Source organism: Rutidosis leptorrhynchoides, chromosome 2, assembly GCF_046630445.1.
Source record: "Rutidosis leptorrhynchoides isolate AG116_Rl617_1_P2 chromosome 2, CSIRO_AGI_Rlap_v1, whole genome shotgun sequence".
Classification (NCBI taxonomy): Eukaryota; Viridiplantae; Streptophyta; class Magnoliopsida; order Asterales; family Asteraceae; genus Rutidosis; species Rutidosis leptorrhynchoides.
The window spans coordinates 202873803-202894247 of NC_092334.1; the positions used below are offsets into that span (position 1 = coordinate 202873803).

The following is a 20445-nucleotide window of genomic DNA, read 5'->3' on the forward strand; positions in this document are numbered from 1 at the left end:
CAAAGAAATTTTATTGTAAAAAAATAAGTAATAATACATATAAAAAATAAAAAAAATGAAAAGCCATGAAAATGGTAGAATTAAATTTCTATGGATTTTAAATCCTGCACGGAATTCAATTTAGTCCCTAAGTGGCAATCAAGTCGTTAATAAATCGATGCTTGATGTTGACTCAAATAATATAACCGATAAAATCCTGTGGAAGATGATTTTGGAGGGAAATGTGAGTAAAATATCTTTATAAATAATATTATTATTTCACCAGCCGTATGTTTATATATTTATCAGTAGAGCTACTCGCTCATTACTCTACTCTAGCTCGACTCGTTAAAATCTCGATTCGAGTCTAGCCTAAACAAGGTCGAATATGAGCTTAAATTTAGTTTGACTATGTCTATGTATATGTTTTTCAAAATGATATACACCCATTGTCTCCATTTTTTCAAAATTAGAATTATACAAACCTACATTTCTGACTATGTCTATATTTTCACCGGCGTCATCGACCATGTAGTTCGATAGTAGAGCCGGCCGTCATCAACCACATCATAAAATAATGTTGTAAACTTTCTTTTGTGAACGTTTTTTTAGCTCTAGATTGAATCATAAAAAGTGTTACATTCTAGGGTCACGTGTCTAACGTACTCAAATTTGGACCCAAAGTCGGCCTCTAAAAGAAAGCCAAAAATAATAATAATTAGTTTTATCACAAATTGTCGTCCATGACTATCATACATTAAAGGGGTTTGTCCTTTTTTTTTCATCTTATTTATCATGAAATAGACCTCATATATATACAAAAATATACATAACAACTAACCTACCTACCAACATACACCATTTGTTTTATTATTCACTGATATATGTTAACCACAAAGAATGATAAATTGGTTGTTGCTGAATCTAACAGTTTCATTCTGTCCTTCAATCAGAAGATAATATTTTTATCAGCCAAACAAAAAAATAACACACTCTTTGACTATTTTTTTATGTGAGAATTTAAAGAAAGAAGAAAATTTATTGGAGTATAAAAATGTTCAAGTCAGTGAGATGGAGGGGGGACAAGAACAAGGTTAAATGTGTATTCAAGCTGCAATTTCATGCAACTCAGGTAATACCTACATATTTCTATTTGATTATTATAAAAAACAAACCAGAATGTGGTCGAAACTAATTGCAGTATTACTGTATTTATGTGTTTGTTTGTTGCATTGACTAACATACAGAGTGCTAAAAAAATTTTTCATTTTTTTTTTTTTTTTTTTGCAAAAATTTGTAATTCTATATTTTTGTGATTCACACATGAGTATGTAAAGGTAGTGTAAACAAATATATGTAAAGGAATCATAGTTAAAACTGAAAAGGAAAACTGCATACAGCACATTATATGTAAAGGAAGTCAAAGGCACAGATATTTGATGTGTGTTCATCTGTTCTTTTAGTACTAGATTATGATGTATCATAATACATAGAATCCATGTGCTTAAATTGATATTAGTAATTAACATAACTAAGATTAAACAGATAAACGGATAAGGTTTGAACCTGAGATCTCTTGAGAGGAACTCATGACCCAGCCACTAGGCTCTTAGGATGGTTAATTGTTTTAGTGGAATTTCAGACCCATAACCCATTTTCTGTCCCCCTGTGCGCGAGTAGGTGTGTTCATGTTGTCAAATAATAATATATGTTCTGAGGAGCGTAATATATTGAAGACAAGTAGGGCAGCCGCCCCATCTGGATTAAAAAAATAAAATAATTCTAAAAAAAAATAAAATTACATAAAAATAAGGTTTTATTATGTTTACCCCGCAAATAGTGAAAATTTTATTAAGTATTTGCATTCGCCCATTCGGATTCAAGTTCCGCCACTATATGGTCTTACAGATTTACAGTTTTAAGCTTTCAAGCTGATAAATGGTTAGTATAGAATTATAGATATTTGTTATGTGGATACAGTTATCAGAGTTGGCAGGAGATGCTTTGATGATATCTGTGATTCCTGCTGACGTTGGTAAACCGACTTCGAAATTAGAGAAAGCGAAAATTCACGACGGAAGTTGCTATTGGGAAAAACCACTTTACGAAACTGTGAAATTCTCTCAGGATCCAAAAACTGGAACTTTTAGTGAAAAAGTTTATTACTTTGTTGTAGCAAAGGTACAAATTGCTTCAAACCTATGCCGAAACTTACTATGATATTATCTTTCACAAAAATTAAATATTTGTTTTATGGTGTTTCGCGCGTTGTAGGATTCAACAAGATTAGGTAGTGTTGGAGAGGTCTCAATTGATTTTGCGAGTTACGTTGAAGCTACAAAGCTTTCTTCTTTATCTCTTCCTCTTAAGAATGCAAACTCGGCTGCTGTATTGCATGTTAGTCTCTTTGTCTCCTTATAATTTTTTGTGTATAAGCGAAATTTTAACTGAACGTTGATGGTTTATGCGTCTTTGGAATTAGGTATTGATTCAGAAGGTGCAAGGTTCTTTTGATCAGAGGTATAAGAATTAAATGTTTTATTTGTTTTATTTTTTTCAAATTTTATATTTAAAATCCTACAATTTACAGAGATTTTGATGGAATTGTGAATGCAAATCACCTTAATGAAAGTTTAAGGATGCACTTTGGAAATGGTAATTTAGAAGGAAGCATTGAAAAATATACTACCAAGGTAAGTTCTCATTTATCAATTAATATCTAGTTTCACACACACACACAGTTTGAGATTAATTACATTGTTAAATACCTTGTTTGCACATTGATGCGAATTATATATTTAATGGTGGAAATTTCGACCCATTATACCATTTACTTAAATTGGGTCGATTCAGTTTATGAATGATCTCTATCGGGTCGAAAAGAAATTTTGAAAAATAGCTTACAAGTAAATGGGTTAGATTGGGTCAAATGAGTCAGATTGAAAATAGTTAACTTTAGTACACGTTGAATATTATGTTTTGAATAAGAAGTTTTTTGGACAAAGAGTGTTTAGTGAACATTCAAACAAAGAGTTACCCGTTGTGACCCGTTTAGGCACTTATACAGCCCACCCATTTTCACCTCTACCAATTACTAGAATAACAACAACAACAACAACAACAAAACCCAATACCACATGCGTGGTGTATGGGGGAGGTGAGATGTAGACAATCCTTCCCTTATCCGAGAATAAAGACAAGTCATTTCTCCACCCAGAGTGAAACACTCTCAAGAGTAGAGAAAGTCATCCCTCTCTTTATTACTAGAATAACAAATATGTTGTATATCTAACAGGACTATGTGACAGAAAATGGCATTAACAGACCCGTTGGATCTGATATCGTGCTTTCGAGTTCTGACAGCTGTTCTGAACTGGACACGCCACGCAAGCGTGAACCTAAAAGTGCTAAACTGATTAACGAATCCTCAATTACAAAAGTTCGATCATTACAATGGGATGAATCTTCAATAAGTACGCTAGAATTAGAAGCTTCTGAAGAAGGTTCATCAAACGCTATAATTCAAATGCTCAAAAGTCAAGTAGCAGCGTTGACCAGGCAAGCTAGTGTTTCGGAATTAGAATTGCAGTCACTTCGTAAGAAAATCATAAAAGAAATAAAAAAGAATCAAGATCTTAAGGAAGAGTGTGAAAAACTGAAGGGAAGTCAAAATTGCACAGAAGAAGTCAAAGTCAACGGTATGTTGTTGATTGACGAAGGTGATCCTTGGGTTCTTCTTCAAGAACTGCGTCAAGAACTAAACCATGAGAAGGAATTGAACTCAAGTCTTCGTTTACAGCTTCAAAAAACACAAGACTTAAAGTCAAAGTCTATGTTAATGTCAAAGTCAATATGTTTTTATGGTCAGCAATTGGATATAGTCGATACTATATGTGAAACGGATGACGATGATGATGATGAGGAACAAAGGGAATTAGAAGCGATTGTTAGAGAACATAATGGGACGAAAGAAACGTATTTATTAGAGCAAAAGATTATAGACCTTTACAATGAATCCGAGTTGTATAAACGAGAAAAAGATGAGCTTGAAATGCAAATAGAGCAAATTGCACTTGATTACGAGATCCTTAAACAAGAAAAAAACAATATTTCTTATAAACTTGAGCGAATTCAGCTTGAAGAGCAACTAAAGATGCAAAACGAATGTACACAAATCGAGAAATTGAAGAAAGATCTCGAGACTAAAACTGAAGAATTGTCTAAGTCAACTCTTGTCATAAACGAGCTCGAATCCCATATCAAGAATCTTGAAGATGAGTTGGAGAATCAAGCACGCGAATTTGAGGTCGATATTGAAAATTTGATGCGTGCAAAAACGGAGCAGGAACAAAAGGTCATTCGTGCAGAAGAAAGTTTAAGAAAGATAAGATTGCAAAATGTTAATGCAGCTTCAAGGCTTCAAGAGGAACTTAAAAGACTTTCGCAAAAAATGGCGTATACATTTGAAGTCAACGAAAAGTCAACAATAAAAGCGATGGAAGAAGCTAATAAGATTCGTGCAGAAAAAACACTTCTTGAAGAAGCGTTTGCGAAAGTCAAAAAATGTTTACCGAATCTTGATGACTGTTTTCAAGAAAAACTAGTATTTCTTGAAAACCAAATAGTTCTAAAGTCGACACAAGTGAAGACCATTAGGGACCAGATGGAAGTTATGAATGGTGATTTTGAACATCAAAAACGAATTAGCGAAAGCAAAATTCAGAGGCTGAACGAGCGGATTGAGTATCTTGAAACGGAAAGATTTAAGGAACTTGATACAGATAACTCTGAAAATGTCTTTTTACATAAGGAGAAAGAGCTTCAACTTGAAATTGAAGAGTTAGAAAAAAAGCTAAATGTTCTAGTTCAGAAATCAAGAATTTGCAGGTATATAACTTTTTACTAATAGCTAAAGTGGAAGAGATAGGTGGGTTGGGCTGTTGTGTAACGGGTCAAGACGGGTCGGGTTGAAATGTGTAGTTTTAATGCATTTTTGTAGATGTATCAAATAGCTATTGTGTTAACTATTACGAGTATTACAATTAAACTCAATCTTTCGTACAAAAGATTAAGAAGGTCGTCAATCGGGAAAACTTTCAATCTATTTGAGATCAAAAGCAAAGAAGACCCGTTCATAAGTAATGGGTTGAAATTGTCACCTCAACTGAGAACACCAAACCTTGAACTATTATTTTTGTTTTCAAACAACCACTTTTACATTAGCCAACGGGAAAACTTATAAGGTTTTTCCCGTTCAAGCTACCTAGGAGGGCGGACTTTTTACTTTGTACGTGGCCTAATCAAGTTATTTAAAAAACTGCAACCAAAGTATTTTAATCCCACAAAAAAAGGTAACATTTTTGCTAAGTACTTGACTTTTTATTGAAAGGAAACTATCATCTTGAGGACACTACAGTTTCCCATAAGGAAAGTCAAACACAGTGGTTTGAAAAGTCAACCCCGACGTTTTTCTATTTGCTCTTCCTTTGGTGAAAACAGATTTTCTTTTTTAACATTTAATTTTTGTTTCTTCGTGTAGTGACCACGCCAGTTTGCCAGAGATGAAACAGACTGATGATCATAACATGTAAGATTTAACATGTTCTGTATTTAACTTATTATGCTAATAAACTCTCAATGATCTTCTGTAGTTTACTCCTGATTCATCATGTATTTAACTATGCAAATTCTTTTGTTCTTTCATAGTGTAATACTGTATTAGTTATTTTCTGGGTTAAAGTCACAAATTAGCTATATATATTTTCTCAAATGTTCCGATGTTGCCCATATACCCATTTGCGTCCCATTATCGTCCACAAACTTTCAAAAAATGTACCAATGTTAACATTTCGTTATGGGTTACCTGCTGAACCGGTAAAGTTAATTACTTAATTTTTTTTTTTTTTTTTTCATTTTATATGTCCCGATGTCGTCCATATACTTTCATTTTCTGTTCCGATATATCACCGACGTGTCATGACTACCTAGAAGTCACGTCATCAGTTGTTTTCGTTACAATTAAAAAAAGTATAGTGGGCGACATCGGTAAAATTTTTGAAAGTTTGTAGACGACAGTGGGATGCAAATGGGTATATGGGCGACATCAGGACACTTGGCTTTAACCCTTATTTTTTATATAGTAATGTTGTTTATTTCTAATCTCAGATTATTAACTAGAATTTAAGCTATGGTATGTTGTACTTCATGCATTGCAGCTTATGAAAGTTTTTAGAATGCATTACAGTTGTGCAGGGTCGTCACAACAATTTAAAAGCTCTAAACGAAAATAAAAATGGGCCCGCATATACTTTAATTTTTTTTCCTATTCACATAAAAGAATAATACTCCAATGTATTTATTTATTTACTTACATTGTATTTTAACTTTAATTGACAATTTTTTATTTAATTTAAATAAATATATTGTGAAAAATATTTACATATTCAAAAGTTTGAGCCCTTTTAAATTTTTGAGCCCTAGGCGGTTATCTATCTTGTCTATGCTCGAAGATACCTCTGCAGTTGTGCATTTATTTGTAGTGTGACGAATGAATGAATGAACGAGTCCAGAAAAATCATAATCCAGATTTGCATAATCAAAAGATGATATTGTGTTTGGTAATTCTGAAATAAACTACATCTAGAATAGAACTATTTTGTTCTTTCAATAAGAAAGATTTGATCTTTGTTAGGATTTTAAAGATTTCTCCAAATCTGAAGATGCTGATCTCACAACATATTAGTCGCATTATTCAGATATTTGGTACCTGTAAATGCAAAGGTGTTAGATGTGAAGAAATAATTAAACAAAGAAAGTGGGGCCAACTTGAAGTCACATTTGGTGACTTGGAGTCACATTTGGTGACAACATATGTCCAAATTAGAATGGCTCAAACATGAGCTTATATGTTACAATGCGATAATATAATTCGAGCAGATTTGGAGCAAATGGAACAAGCATGTGGCGTATGGCGACATTGATGTCACCAAATGCGAGATTTAGGTCGGCCAGGAAGATTCTGGATCATCTTAACTTGTCCAACAAGTTGTTTCTTTATTAGTTTTCTCCTATAAATATAACCCCCATGTAACCTGTAAATGTGTGCACAAAAATAATAAAAAAAAATCTTTGATTTGTGCCGTGGATTAAACTTTTCTCCGTGTTTGGAGTTGGGATATAACCACATTAAATCTTTGTGTCATTTTATGCTCTTATTTATCGTTCTTATGCTTTAATTATTCGTTTGTCGTTCGTGGGTTTGGTGATTGGTTTAAATCACCTGTCTTGTTGGGTCCCAAATTCCTAACAAGTGGTATTAAGAGCTTCAAGGTTACGAGTTCGGACAAGATGGTGAATTGAAAGCAAGGTTTTTTTTTTTTTTTTTTTTTTTTTTTTTTTTTTTAATATAATGGTTGATGAATCAGTTTTTTTTATCAAGGTTATTATAACGACGGGTTTAAGGATTTGTCTTGCAACATGTATCGAGACCATGTGACTTAGTTGTTCGCTGTAATCTTGGTCTGATGCCCCGTACAAAACCATCGTGTACGAGTCATCAACAACAGGATCATTACAAGGTCAAACACTATATGCTATTTCAAAATACGTTTGCATTCATGATAAAAGGTGATGTCTTAACCAACATCAATGTTTTACAACCAAAAGTATGCTTCTATGAATAGAAGCAAAGATAATAGTATGTGCCCCATAGGTCGTTACAAATCATAGTTTCAAAAGTAATAATGTTTATGAATACATGATAAACGTTCATGCGGTGACATCTCTAAAGCAGCGGGTGTCTACAGCAAGACTAGTACAACAGCGGAAGCTAGCAACCTTAAGCACCTGAGAAAAACATGCTTAAAAACGTCAACACAAAGGTTGGTGAGCTATAGTTTAAGTATAACAGTATGTAAGGTAGGCCACGAGATTTTAGTGCTACAAAGATGTGTTGGAGGCTCTTGTGGTCGGTGAAAATAGTGCTCTTAGTTCCATAAAGATAGTGTCTCCATAGCTTTAATGCAAAGACAACGGCTCCAAGTTCGAGATCGTGAGTAGTGTAGTTCCGCTCGTGAATCTTCACTTGACGAGAAGCATAGGCAATAACCTTTGATCGTTGCATCAGTACACAACCAAAATCACTTTTCAAACCATCGCAATAAACGACGAAATCGTCACTGCCTTCAGGAAGTGATAAGATAGGTGCGGTGGTTAACTTCTTCTTCAAGGTTTGAAATGCTGATTCGTGTGCGGGTTCCCAAATGAACTTCTTCCCCTTGTGAGTCAGCGCGGTCAAAGGACGCGCAATCATAGAAAATCCTTCAATAAACCTTCGGTAGTAACCGGCGAGACCTAAAATTGGCGAATATGCGTCGGAGTAGTGGGGGTCTCCCACTTGCTGATAGCTTCAATCTTAGCGGGATTAACTTTGATACCCTGGTCGCTCACAACATGACCCAGAAATTGGACTTCCTTCAACCAAAATTCACACTTGGTGAATTTCGCATAAAGTTCCTCTTGTCTCAAGAGTTCAAGCACTAATCGAAGATGTTGCTCATGCTCTTCTTCGCTCTTAGAGTAGATGAGGATATCATATATGAAGACGATAACAAACTTATTCAGGTATGGCTTGCAGACACGATTCATGAGATCCATGAATACGGCAGGTGCGTTGGTTAAACCGAATGGCATCACGAGAAACTCATAATGACCATAACGAGTCCTGAATGCAGTTCATCACGTCGCTCTCCTTCACCCTCAACTGGTGATAACCGGATCGCAAATTAATCTTAGAGTAAACGCTCGATCCTTGTAGTTGATCAAAAAGATCGTCAATACGGGGAAGAGGATACCGATTCTTGATTGTCAATTTGTTGAGTTCACGGTAGTCGATACACATACGTAAGGATCCATCCTTCTTCTTCACAAATAAAACAGGTGCACCCCAAGGCGAGAAACTTGGTTGGATAAATCCACGGTCTAGCAGTTCTTGTAATTGGCTCTGTAATTCTTGCATCTCGGAAGGTGCGAGTCTATAAGGTGCGCGAGCTACAGGTGCTGCTCCTGGCACTAAATCGATCTGAAACTCTACGGCTCTCGGCGGAGGTAATCCAGGCAATTCTTCAGGGAAGACATCGGAAAATTCGTTCACAATTCGAACGTCGTTCACACTCTTCACCTCGGTTTCTACCATTTTCACATGTGCTAGGACAGCAAGACGTCCCTTCTTCATGATCTTTTGCGCTTTCACGCAACTAATGAGGTTCAGCTTCGAGGTACATCTCTCTCCGTAAATGATCAGTGGCTCACCATCTCCTTGTGGTATACGAAGAGCTTTATCTCCACAGATAATGTCGGCCCTTATCTTGGTCAACCAATCCATACCGACGATCACGTCAAAACTTCCCAATTTGATGGGTATCAAATCAATCTCGAAATCTACACCAGCTATGTTGATAATAGCTCCTCGACTAATATGGTCAACTTTCTCAAGTTTTCCATTGGCGACCTCGACAAGCATACTCTCTTTTAAAGGGACTAACGACCAATTAATCTTATCACAAAAGTGTCTACATACATAACTTCTATCGGCACCAGTATCAAATAAGACAGAAGCTAATAGATTGTTGATAGTGAATATACCTGTCACCAAGTCGGGATTCTCGCGTGCATCCCTTGCATTAACGTTGAAAGCTCTACCACGCGGTGGTCCGCCGTCTTTTCGCTTGTTGGGGCACGCATTTCTGAAATGGCCCGTCTGTCCGCATTCGTAGCACTTTTTCGGTCCATTGGGGTTCGGCTTCCCATTCAAAGTGGTGACCTTGCAGTCCTTACCGATATGTCCAGTCCGTTGGCACTTTTCACAAACAACGTTACAATACCCAGTATGGTGCTTGTAGCACCTCTTGCATTGTGGTAAGGTGCCCTTGTAGTTCGGGTTAGAGTTGGTGTTCGGATTGGGGTTTCCACCGTTGTTGTTTCCTCTGAAACCCTCATGTCGTTTCGCCTGGTTTTGATCATAGGTCCTTCCCCTGTTGTTATCCCATTTGCACTTCTCACTACTACCCGCTTCAGACTTGGCCTTCTCCGGTTCATCGATGATAATTTGATTCATTAAAGTATGCGCCATGCGCAAAGCTTTCGGGATATTGGGTGGCTTGGACGAGGTGACGTTTCCCTTAATGGACTTAGGAAGTCCCCACAAATACCTTTCCATACGCTTAAATTCCGGGGTGACCATGGTAGGACACATCAGGGCTAGTTCCAAATATCTACGATTGTAACCATCGAGGTCGTTTCCTACAACCTTCAACTGCATAAACTCAATCTCCATCTTCTGGATCTCGGTCATAGGGCAATATTCCTCAATCAAGGCCCCTTTGAATTCCTCCCATGGAGTAGCAAACGCCTCATCAATACCTTTTGCTTGAGCCAACGTGTTCCACCACGTTAGTCCGCCGTCAGACAGAGTGCATGAAGCAAACTTGGTTTTATTCGCTTCTGAGCAGTTACTAACTCGAAACACAGATTCTAATTTCTCAAACCATCTAGTGAGACCAACCGGCCCCTCTGTTCCACTGAAGTTGTGGGGTTTGCAGCTTTGGAACTCTTTGTACGTACACCCATTACGAACGGGCTGAATAACCGGTGGTGATGGTGGTGGAGCTTGGAGGTTCCTTTCTGCTAAAGCTGCGGTGACTCGTTCATTGATCATATCCTCGATTTGGGCTGCGGTAGGTGTGGATCGTCCGTTGGCCATGGTGTTCTAAACAAAAATTTTGACTCAAGTCAAAATCCAGCATTCAATATATAATAATACAGTATACAACAACCAACATGTAAACAGCACAACACATGTTAATTAAGTAGAGCAACTAGATACCGATATCACAAAACCAACGTACATTAACGTAAACAGAACACTTGTGCAAAAAGCAGACAACACAAAGTTCCATTCATTAATAATAAGTTGCATACATCTGCATAGGTTCGTAAATACATAAGTAATACATAAAACTACAACTAGATTACATAATGAAATCTACTACAAAAGCCCTACGGTAAAGGTGGGTGTAGGATGTCCAATACGTGGGACATCTGGTCCTCGAGCTCAGCTACCCGAGCACGGAGGATCTCCACCTCCCTTGTCAGTTCCTCGACAGTGGGAGATGGTGGGGCAAGCGGTGCAGTCGGTACGGGTGGTGCTGGTGGAGCTGGTGGTGCAGACGGTCCGGCTCCAGAAGTAGAGGCTGCGAAGCGGTAAGGCTTACGGATGAATGGATCAGCAGGATACGACATAAGCCGCTTACGGGCGGTAACCCTACGATGATGACCATATGCGTCAGTGAATGCTCGACCTCCATTAATCCCTGGAATGATGGTACCATCGAAACGGTACCGCTTCTTCGGCGGGGTGGAGGGTGGCTGTACTGGAGCATCATCAGGGTCCTCCTCATCGGAGTCATCATCACTAGAGTCATCTGTGAATGAGTCGTCGGATGACGGGTCATCTGAATCATGTGGAGGTGGCTGCACGGGTGGTTGTACTGGCTCTCCTCGGGCGGCCATCATCTGTCGGTATTTGAAAGGCGGGATCGGCACGAGACGTCCATCAGGAGCGCGTCGGCACCAATGATGATACTGATTATGGAATGGACCTTCCCCAAATTCCGCGAGAATCACAACACCACCGGGATGGTGCTGTGGCTCCTGAGGTACCGGGGCAAGTGGAGCTGGAATCTCCGGGAGGTCCTGGGCTCCGTCTGCAGTACCCACTGGGGCAGGCACATGACTACTAGCTCCAGAGGACGAAGCGCCTGGGTCACTAGAGTGTGTCACCGACGGGATCTGAGGATCGGCAACAGTGGCAGGTGAAGTGGCTGAAGTGTCTGTGTCGCTGTCCAAAATGATAGCAGGTGGAATATCCGACATCTGAACAAGGAAAAAATAAATTTCCATGTCATTAAGTCATAAAGCAAGCACGTATTAGGCCAAGTAACTACAACAGTCTAGATCATGTATAACAGTAAGTAGCATGGCAATAACGACAAGTATCATGCAATCGAAAGCAGATAATAGCATGCAGTAGTGAAATCATGTAATAGCATACGGCATATAGCAGTAAAAGTAAGCAGTAGAATGCAGTAAGTTCAGCGAAAACAAGTAAACTAGCAAGTTGTAGATTAGTCCTATTAGTGAATCCTACTCGGTCAGTCTTAGACTCACTAATGCAACCTAATTCCCTACAACCAATGCTCTGATACCAAATGTGATGTCCCGTACAAAACCATCGTGTACGAATGATCAACAACAGGATCATTACAAGGTCAAACACTATATGCTATTTCAAAATACGTTTGCATTCATGATAAAAGGTGATGTCTTAACCAACATCAATGTTTTACAATCAAAAGTATGCTTCTATGAATAGAAGCAAAGATAATAGTATGTGATTCATAGGTCGTTACAAATCATAGTTTCAAAAGTAATAATGTTTATGAATGCAAGATAAACGTTCATGCGGTGACATCTCTAAAGCAGCGGGTGTCTACAGCAAGACTAGTACAACAGCGGAAGCTAGCAACCTTAAGCACCTAAGAAAAACATGCTTAAAAATGTCAACACAAAGGTTGGTGAGCTATAGTTTAAGTATAACAGTATGTAAGGTAGGCCACGAGATTTCAGTGCTACAAAGAGCGTTTCAAAACAGTATGATAAAGTATATGTTTAACCGTGGGCACTTGGTAACTAACTTAACGTTTATAACCCCCTGAAAGTACACTTGGAAAGTGCGTATGTTTACGAAGTATTAAACACTCGTTAAATGCTAGCGCGACTAGCCCGAATGGGGATGTCAAACCCTATGGATCCATATCTAAGATTCGCGTTCACCGGTTCAAAAACCAATGACTAAACGTTACCGAGCTAAAGGGAATGTTTATGCCGTTGTATAACCCACACATATATAAGTTTAAGTACTCGTACCTACTATGTAAAACGTAAAATGCGCATGTATTCTCAGTTCCTAAAATAGTTAAAGTAAAAAAAAGGATGCTATAACTCACAGTGGTAAAGTAGTGGTAAAGTCGAGTCGGGAAGTAAGAAAGTACGTAGGTCCGGAAAGTCCTCAACCTAAGTCAAATATTACTAAGTCAGTAAATCGTCCCAATAGGTTTAAAAGTATGTAAATAAGGTCTTAAGGGTCATCATCATTCATCATCAAACAAAAGGTGTAAAGTAAGTTTCGTTCATGAAAAGAGTTTAAAACAAAGGCTGACTTCGATCAGTCACCACGGCCTCTATACCTACTGAAATAAGGTGAGACCAGTGGCCATTGCTCCATATATGAGTCATTTAGTTGTGGTAAAAATTCCAGAAGTAAACTCGTCTTCGTTTGACTGTGGCGACGGTCTAAGTGCGAGTAGGTCAGAATTTTCAGCACAACGTTAAAAGGACATAGTGACGATCGGAGGGCCATAAATCCTAAACTGTAACTCGGATTAAGACGAGTCTTAAACGAAAAATTATCTACTCGAACAGAGCTAACTGAAAATCAACTTTACAGTAGCCCAGATATTCGGGTCTGTTCCAGAAAACAGTAAACAGTAGGTTCTGGTGGGTTCTTGGTGCTCGATGCTTATCACGGTTCTCATCCTTGATGCATATAGCTTCAAGTGTACAACTCGTTGATGTGTTTGCATCATCTTAACCAAGGTTTTACCATCATCACACTTGTGTAAGTCTAAGACATGTAGCACAACTCATTTAAGTGTTGCAAGTAGCTTGATGAACCAAAGTTACATCAAAATCTTAGATCCGACACATACATGAACTATAAAAGTACTATTTGAACTACAAACTTGAAAGTAAACTAACTAATAAAGATCTTAAGATGTAGAACATAGTTCTTAGTTAGATCTTGAAGATCCAAGACTCAAAGGTCTAGATCTAAAGTTATTAAGTTAAATCCTAAGTAATAACACTTGAATCTTTACTTTGATGAAACCATAAGTTACAAAACTTAGATTTTCATCTTGTAAAGTGTATGTAAGCTTACAAGCTTTTGTTTATGACAAAATAAGTTGACCATAAGCTATAGAACTTAGATCTTTCATAAGTATGTGAAGTTATAACTAGAAAGTTATACTTCCAGGTTCTTGAACTTATAAAGTTAACTTTTGTTCAAGAAAAATGAGATCAAAGTTAACTAGTAACACTTGACCAACAACAACCAAAATCACGATTTTAAAACATGAACAAGTGAAGAAATAAACTTAAATAAACAAGTAACGAGTCATGGTTGTTCATAATTTAAAGATTCAAGCCAAAGTCTTGATCTTTAAGGAAGTAAACTTTTAAGTTTACAACATGAATCACAAGTAATGGTTTTTACAACACATGAACTTTAATCTTTTAAAACTTTAAAGGTAGAACCATAAACTAGTAAGTCTAGATTCTTGTGTGTTCTTGTAAATACAAGATAAAATGAAGAATCAAACTAAAGAGTTTGGTTCTTAACAACATGTAAGTAAATAACAACAACAAAGTTCAAGTAACTTAAACAACAACAAAGAACAAGTATAAGAATGATGATGATGCTTAAGGTTTCGGTTTTTGAGAAAGGAAAAGGAAGAACACAAGGCTTGTTACTTAAAAAATGTAGAGGAAAGATGAGAGAAAATTGAGAGGAAAATGCAAGTATGAAGTGAAGTGTGTGTGTGAGAAATGAGATAATACAAGTAGATAAGTAAAAAAAATATTTTGAACTCTCCCTTATGGCACACAAGGCTGACGGTTCACAAAGCAAGAGGGGGGAGGGATTTGTCCATAAGATCATGCATGTAATTGTCTTTAAAAGTTGGTTATAAGGTTGCTTACATGGGAACTAGGTGTAAGTAACATGTAACAAGTCTTTCCTTTACTATCTAAACTAGTTTTTAAACCTTAATGGACTAGTTGTAACAAAAGGCTCCTAGTTAATCCATTAATATAAGTATAGTGGGCTTCTAAGTCCATTAACACTAGCCCAAGTCCAAATAAATAATAATCCAAGTAAAAGCCCAAGTAATTAACTAGTAACTTTAGTTAATTAAAAATGATTAATAAAAATCAATCATGAATGTAAATAATATCTAAAAATATTATTCGTGTAATGTACGTGCGTCACAAAGACGTTTTGGGCAATTAAAATTCATGTATGGTAGCAATTAAATGTATAGAAATACATTCATTAAATCACAAGCATTAATAATAATAATTATTAATTAAACGTTGGAAAAACCAGGGTCGTTACATTACCCACCTGTTAAAGAAAATTTCGTCCCGAAATTTTAAGCTGTGGTAGATGGAGGAGTCGGGAAAAGGTTTGGATACTTCTGCATCATCTGATCCTCTCGATCCCAGGTAAAGTTAGGTCCTCGTTTGGCATTCCATCGTACTCGGACGATCGGAATCTTGTTGCGTTTCATAGTTTTGACCTCACGGTCCATAATCTCGACAGGTTCTTCCACAAAGTGGAGTTTGTCATCAATTGTAGGTTCTTCCAGTGGTATGATAAGTTCGGGTGCAGCAAGACACTTCTTCAAGTTTGACACGTGGAAGGTAGGATGAACTGAGCTCAATTGTGTTGGAAGATCCAAACGGTATGCAACGGGTCCAACACGTTTCAAGATTTCAAAAGGAACAATATATCGCGGGTTCAACTTTTCGCGCTTTTCAAAACGAATCACACCTTTCCAAGGTGCAACCTTCAACATCACATGGTCACCGACGTTGAATTCAAAGTCTTTACGTTTAAGATCGGCATAACTCTTTTGACGATCACGGGCTGACTTAAGTCTAGCTTGAATCTGGGCAATCTTCTCTGTTGTTTCACGGACTACCTCGGGTCCGGTGATTTGCTTTTCGCCTACTTCGGCCCAACAAATAGGAGAACGGAACTTGTGGCCATACAATGCTTCAAAAGGTGCGGCGTTAATACTCGAGTTATAACTGTTGTTGTAAGAAAATTCGGCGAGTGGCAAATGCCTTTCCCAGGCCTTTCCGAAATTAATAACACATGCACGCAACATGTCTTCCAAGGTCTGAATCGTCCGTTCACTTTGCCCGTCGGTCTGTGGGTGATAAGCAGTACTCATGTCGAGGCGAGTTCCCATGGCTTCTTACAAAGAACGCCAAAATCTAGAAGCAAAATGGGGATCGCGATCTGAGATGATCGATAAAGGTACACCATGTCGAGATACAACCTCTTTGATGTATAATTGAGTAAGTCTCTCCATCGTATCCGTTTTCTTCATAGCTAGGAAGTGTGCAGATTTGGTAAGACGGTCAACGATAACCCAGATGGTATCGTATTCGCCCACCGTCTTTGGTAGCTTGGTGATGAAATCCATCGTTATCCTTTCCCACTTCCATTGCGGGATTTCCGGTTGCTGAAGTAACCCAGAAGGTTTTTGATGTTCAGCCTTTACTTTCGAGCAAGTCAAACATTTTCCAACATAAGTTGCAACATCCTTCTTAAGATTTGGTCACCAATACTGTTCTTTAAGGTCGTGGTACATTTTGCCCGCTCCGGGATGAATCGAATATCTCGATTTGTGTGCTTCATCAAGTATAAGGTTCCGTAGATCTCCATAAAGAGGTACCCAAATTCTTCCGACATAACATCGGAGTCCAGACTCCCTAACCTCGAATTGAGCGACAAGAATGTTCAAATGTTCATGAGATATATTCTCCTCCTTGAGAGCCTCATCTTAGGCTACTCGGATCTGGCTGTCGAGATTCGAATGGATGGTGATGTTCAGAGCCCTAACACGAAGAGGTGCCGTCCTCTCCTTTCGGCTTAAAGCGTCAGCTACAACATTGGCCTTGCCAGGGTTATAACGAAGTTCACAATTGTAGTCGTTTAACGTCTCGATCCATCAACGCTGCCTCATATTCAGTTGCTTCTGATCAAAGATGTGTTGGAGGCTCTTGTGGTCGATGAAAATAGTGCTCTTAGTTCCATAAAGATAGTGTCTCCACAGCTTTAATGAAAAGACAATGGCTCCAAGTTCGAGATCGTGAGTAGTGTAGTTCCGCTCGTGAATCTTCAGTTGACGAGAAGCATAGGCAATAACCTTTGATCGTTGCATCAGTACACAACCAAAACCACTTTTCGAAGCATCGCAATAAATGACAAAATCGTCACTGCCTTTAGGAAGTGATAAGATAGGTGCGGTGGTTAACTTCTTCTTCAAGGTTTGAAATGATGATTCGTGTGCGGGTTCCCAAATGAACTTCTTCCCCTTGTGAGTCAGCGCGGTCAAAGGACGCGCAATCATAGAAAATCCTTCAATAAACCTTCGGTAGTAACCGGTGAGACCTAAAAATTGGCGAATATGCGTCGGAGTAGTGGGGGTCTCCCACTTGCTGATAGCTTCAATCTTGGCGGGATCAACTTTGATACCCAGGTCACTCACAACATGACCCAGAAATTGTACTTCCTTCAACCAAAATTCACACTTGGAGAATTTCGCATAAAGTTGCTCTTGTCTCAAGAGTTCAAGCACTAATCGAAGATGTTGCTCATGCTCTTCTTCGTTCTTAGAGTAGATGAGGATATCATCTATGAAGACGATAACAAACTTATCCAGGTATGGCTTGCAGACATGATTCATGAGATCCATGAATACGGCAGGTGCATTGGTTAAACCGAATGGCATCACGAGAAACTCATAATGACCATAACGAGTCCTGAATGCAGTCTTCATCACGTCGCTCTCCTTCACCCTCAACTGGTGATAACCGGATCGCAAATCGATCTTAGAGTAAACGTTCGATCCTTGTAGTTGATCAAAAATATCGTCAATACGGGGAAGAGGATACCGATTCTTGATTGTCAATTGTTGAGTTCACGGTAGTCGATACACATACGGAAGGATCCATCCTTCTTCTTCACAAATAAAACAGGTGCACCCCAAGGCGAGAAACTTGGTTGGATAAATCCACGGTCTAGCAGTTCCTGTAATTGGCTCTGTAATTCTTGCATCTCGGAAGGTGCGAGTCTATAAGGTGCGCGAGCTACAGGTGCTGCTCCTGACACTAAATGGATCTGAAACTCTACGGCTCTCGGCGGCGGTAATCCAGGCAATTCTTCAGGGAAGACATCGAAAAATTCGTTCACAATTCGAACGTCGTTCACACTCTTCACCTCGGTTTCTACCATTTTTACATGTGCTAGGACAGCAAGTGAAAGGACCCGTTCATATACATTATAAACGATTCACAATAGTTGATTACATTGCGAGGTATTTGACCTCTATATGATACATTTTACAAACATTGCATTCGTTTTTAAAAGACAATCTTTCTTTACATCAAAAATTGACAGGCATGCATACCATTTCATAATATCCACTATCCAACTATAAATTGATTTAATAATAATCTTTGATGAACTCAATGACTCGAATGCAACGTTCTTCGAAGTATGCTATGAAAGACTCCAAGTAATATCTTTAAAATGAGCAAATGCACAGCGGAAGATTTCTTTAACACCTGAGAATAAACATGCTTTAAAGTGTCAACCAAAAGGTTGGTGAGTTCATTAGTTTATCATAATCATTTATTTCCATCATTTTAATAGACCACAAGAATTTCATTTCCAGTTCTCATAAATATACGTCCCATGCATAGAGACAAAAAATAATCATCCATATGCTGAACACCTGGTAACCGACATTAACTAGATACATATAAGAATATCCCCTATCATTTTGGGATCCTCCTTCGGACATGATATAATTTCGAAGTACTAAAGCATCCGGTACTTTGGATGGGGTTTGTTAGGCCCAATAGATCTATCTTTAGGATTCGCGTCAATTAGGGTGTCTGTTCCCCAATTCTTAGATTACCAGACTTTAATAAAAAGGGGCATATTCGATTTCGATAATTCAACCATAGAATATAGTTTCAATTACTTGTGTCTATTTCGTCAAACATTTATAAAAGCGCATGTATTCTCAGTCCCAAAAATATAAAGGGTAAAAAGGCAAATGAAACTCACCATACTGTATTTCGTAGTAAAAATACATATAACGTCATTGAACAAGTGCAAGGTTGGCCTCGGATTCACGAACCTAAATTAATTATATATATTTATGTGTTGGTCAATATTTGTCTAACAAATTAGGTCAAGTCATAGTGTACCACAATCCTAATGCTCGAGACTAATATGCAAAACTCAACAAAAGTAAATTTGACTCAAAATAATTTCCAAAAATTTATACATGATTAATATATAGTTTAAATATCGTCGTTTTATATTTTTAAATATTTTTAAAAGATTTATTAGAGTAAATAATATAATTTATTTATTAATAAATAAAATTTTATATTATATTTATATAATAAAATATACTTTTATATATATTAAGTAATAAAATTTATAGGGTTCATTTAATATTATAAAGATAATATGATACGTATTATTAAAGTAAGTTATTACACGTAGTAAAATATGTTTGTATCAAATATTTATTTGATAAAATAATATCTATAATGATAGTAAGTAAAAGTTGTATTATTTTGTAATAATAATTATTATTATAAAAATATCAATATTTATAATTACTAAGATGACATTATGATAAAACGATAATTCTAATTATGATAACTTTAATATTTACGATAATTTTTAATATTATCTTAAAAATAATAATTCTATTTAAAATAATAATAATAATGATATTTTATAGTAACAATGACATTTCTATTAAAATGATAATTTTTGTTAAAATGATAGTTTTAATACTAACGATAATTTTAATAATAATAGTAATGATAAAAATAATAAGAACGATAATTTTATCTAAATCAATATCTTATAATATTTTAATTTCATCATGATACTCTTACCCATTATTTCCTAATCGTTTCGCTTAATAGCTTTTAATCGTCTTTTATATCGTGTTCGTAATAATGATAATAATAGTAATCAAAATAATTAGGTGTTACAAATATTTGTTTTAATTACACTAATATTAATAATGATAGTTACTATAACATTATTAACGATAATACTAATAATTATCTTAATGATAATATAGTAATAATAATAATAACAATAACAATAACCATTTTTAAATAATGATATATATATTAATAATGATAATAAAAATAATAATACCAATAATAATAATAATAATAATAATAATAATAATAATAATAATAATAATAATAATAATAATAATAATAATAATAATAATAATAATAATAATTGGATAATAATAATAATACTAATTATAACTTTAACGATAGTAATAATAAAAAAATAACAATTTTTAATGATAAATCCTTTTATTGATAAAGATAAGAATAATAATAATAAGATAAAACTAGAACGACGATAATAACGACGATAATAATAATCATTTTTAATAATAATACAAAAATTCGATGGACTATAACTTCAAATTCGTTCATCGA

The 20445-nt window shown here is 36.5% G+C and overlaps 2 protein-coding genes across 2 annotated transcripts; both read left to right on the plus strand.

Moving 5' to 3' along the window:
- Positions 1-893: 893 nt before the first annotated feature.
- On the plus strand, positions 894-2512 carry LOC139888516 (uncharacterized). Its single transcript, XM_071871521.1, has 4 exons — positions 894-1111; positions 1960-2160; positions 2254-2376; positions 2462-2512. Exons 1-4 carry the CDS (start codon positions 1034-1036, stop codon positions 2510-2512), a joined length of 453 nt encoding a protein of 150 aa, XP_071727622.1. The 5' UTR covers positions 894-1033.
- On the plus strand, positions 2326-6980 carry LOC139891645 (uncharacterized). Its single transcript, XM_071874625.1, has 6 exons — positions 2326-2376; positions 2462-2499; positions 2570-2672; positions 3275-4866; positions 5519-5566; positions 6671-6980. The coding sequence occupies exons 3-6, from the start codon at positions 2619-2621 to the stop codon at positions 6876-6878; spliced, it is 1902 nt and encodes a 633-aa protein (XP_071730726.1). The 5' UTR covers positions 2326-2376; positions 2462-2499; positions 2570-2618; the 3' UTR covers positions 6879-6980.
- Positions 6981-20445: the final 13465 nt, after the last annotated feature.

Excerpts from the sequence above, each read along its gene's own strand:
- LOC139888516 (XM_071871521.1), top strand. The coding sequence starts at position 1,034 with ATGTTCAAGTCAGTGAGATGGAGGGGGGACAAGAACAAGGTTAAATGT. Across the intron at positions 2,161-2,253 it reads ATTACTTTGTTGTAGCAAAG|GATTCAACAAGATTAGGTAG; the intron begins GTACAAATTGCT and ends CGCGCGTTGTAG. Across the intron at positions 2,377-2,461 it reads ACTCGGCTGCTGTATTGCAT|GTATTGATTCAGAAGGTGCA; the intron begins GTTAGTCTCTTT and ends CTTTGGAATTAG.
- LOC139891645 (XM_071874625.1), top strand. The coding sequence starts at position 2,619 with ATGCACTTTGGAAATGGTAATTTAGAAGGAAGCATTGAAAAATATACT. Across the intron at positions 4,867-5,518 it reads CAGAAATCAAGAATTTGCAG|TGACCACGCCAGTTTGCCAG; the intron begins GTATATAACTTT and ends TTCTTCGTGTAG. Across the intron at positions 5,567-6,670 it reads CAGACTGATGATCATAACAT|GATTTTAAAGATTTCTCCAA; the intron begins GTAAGATTTAAC and ends GATCTTTGTTAG.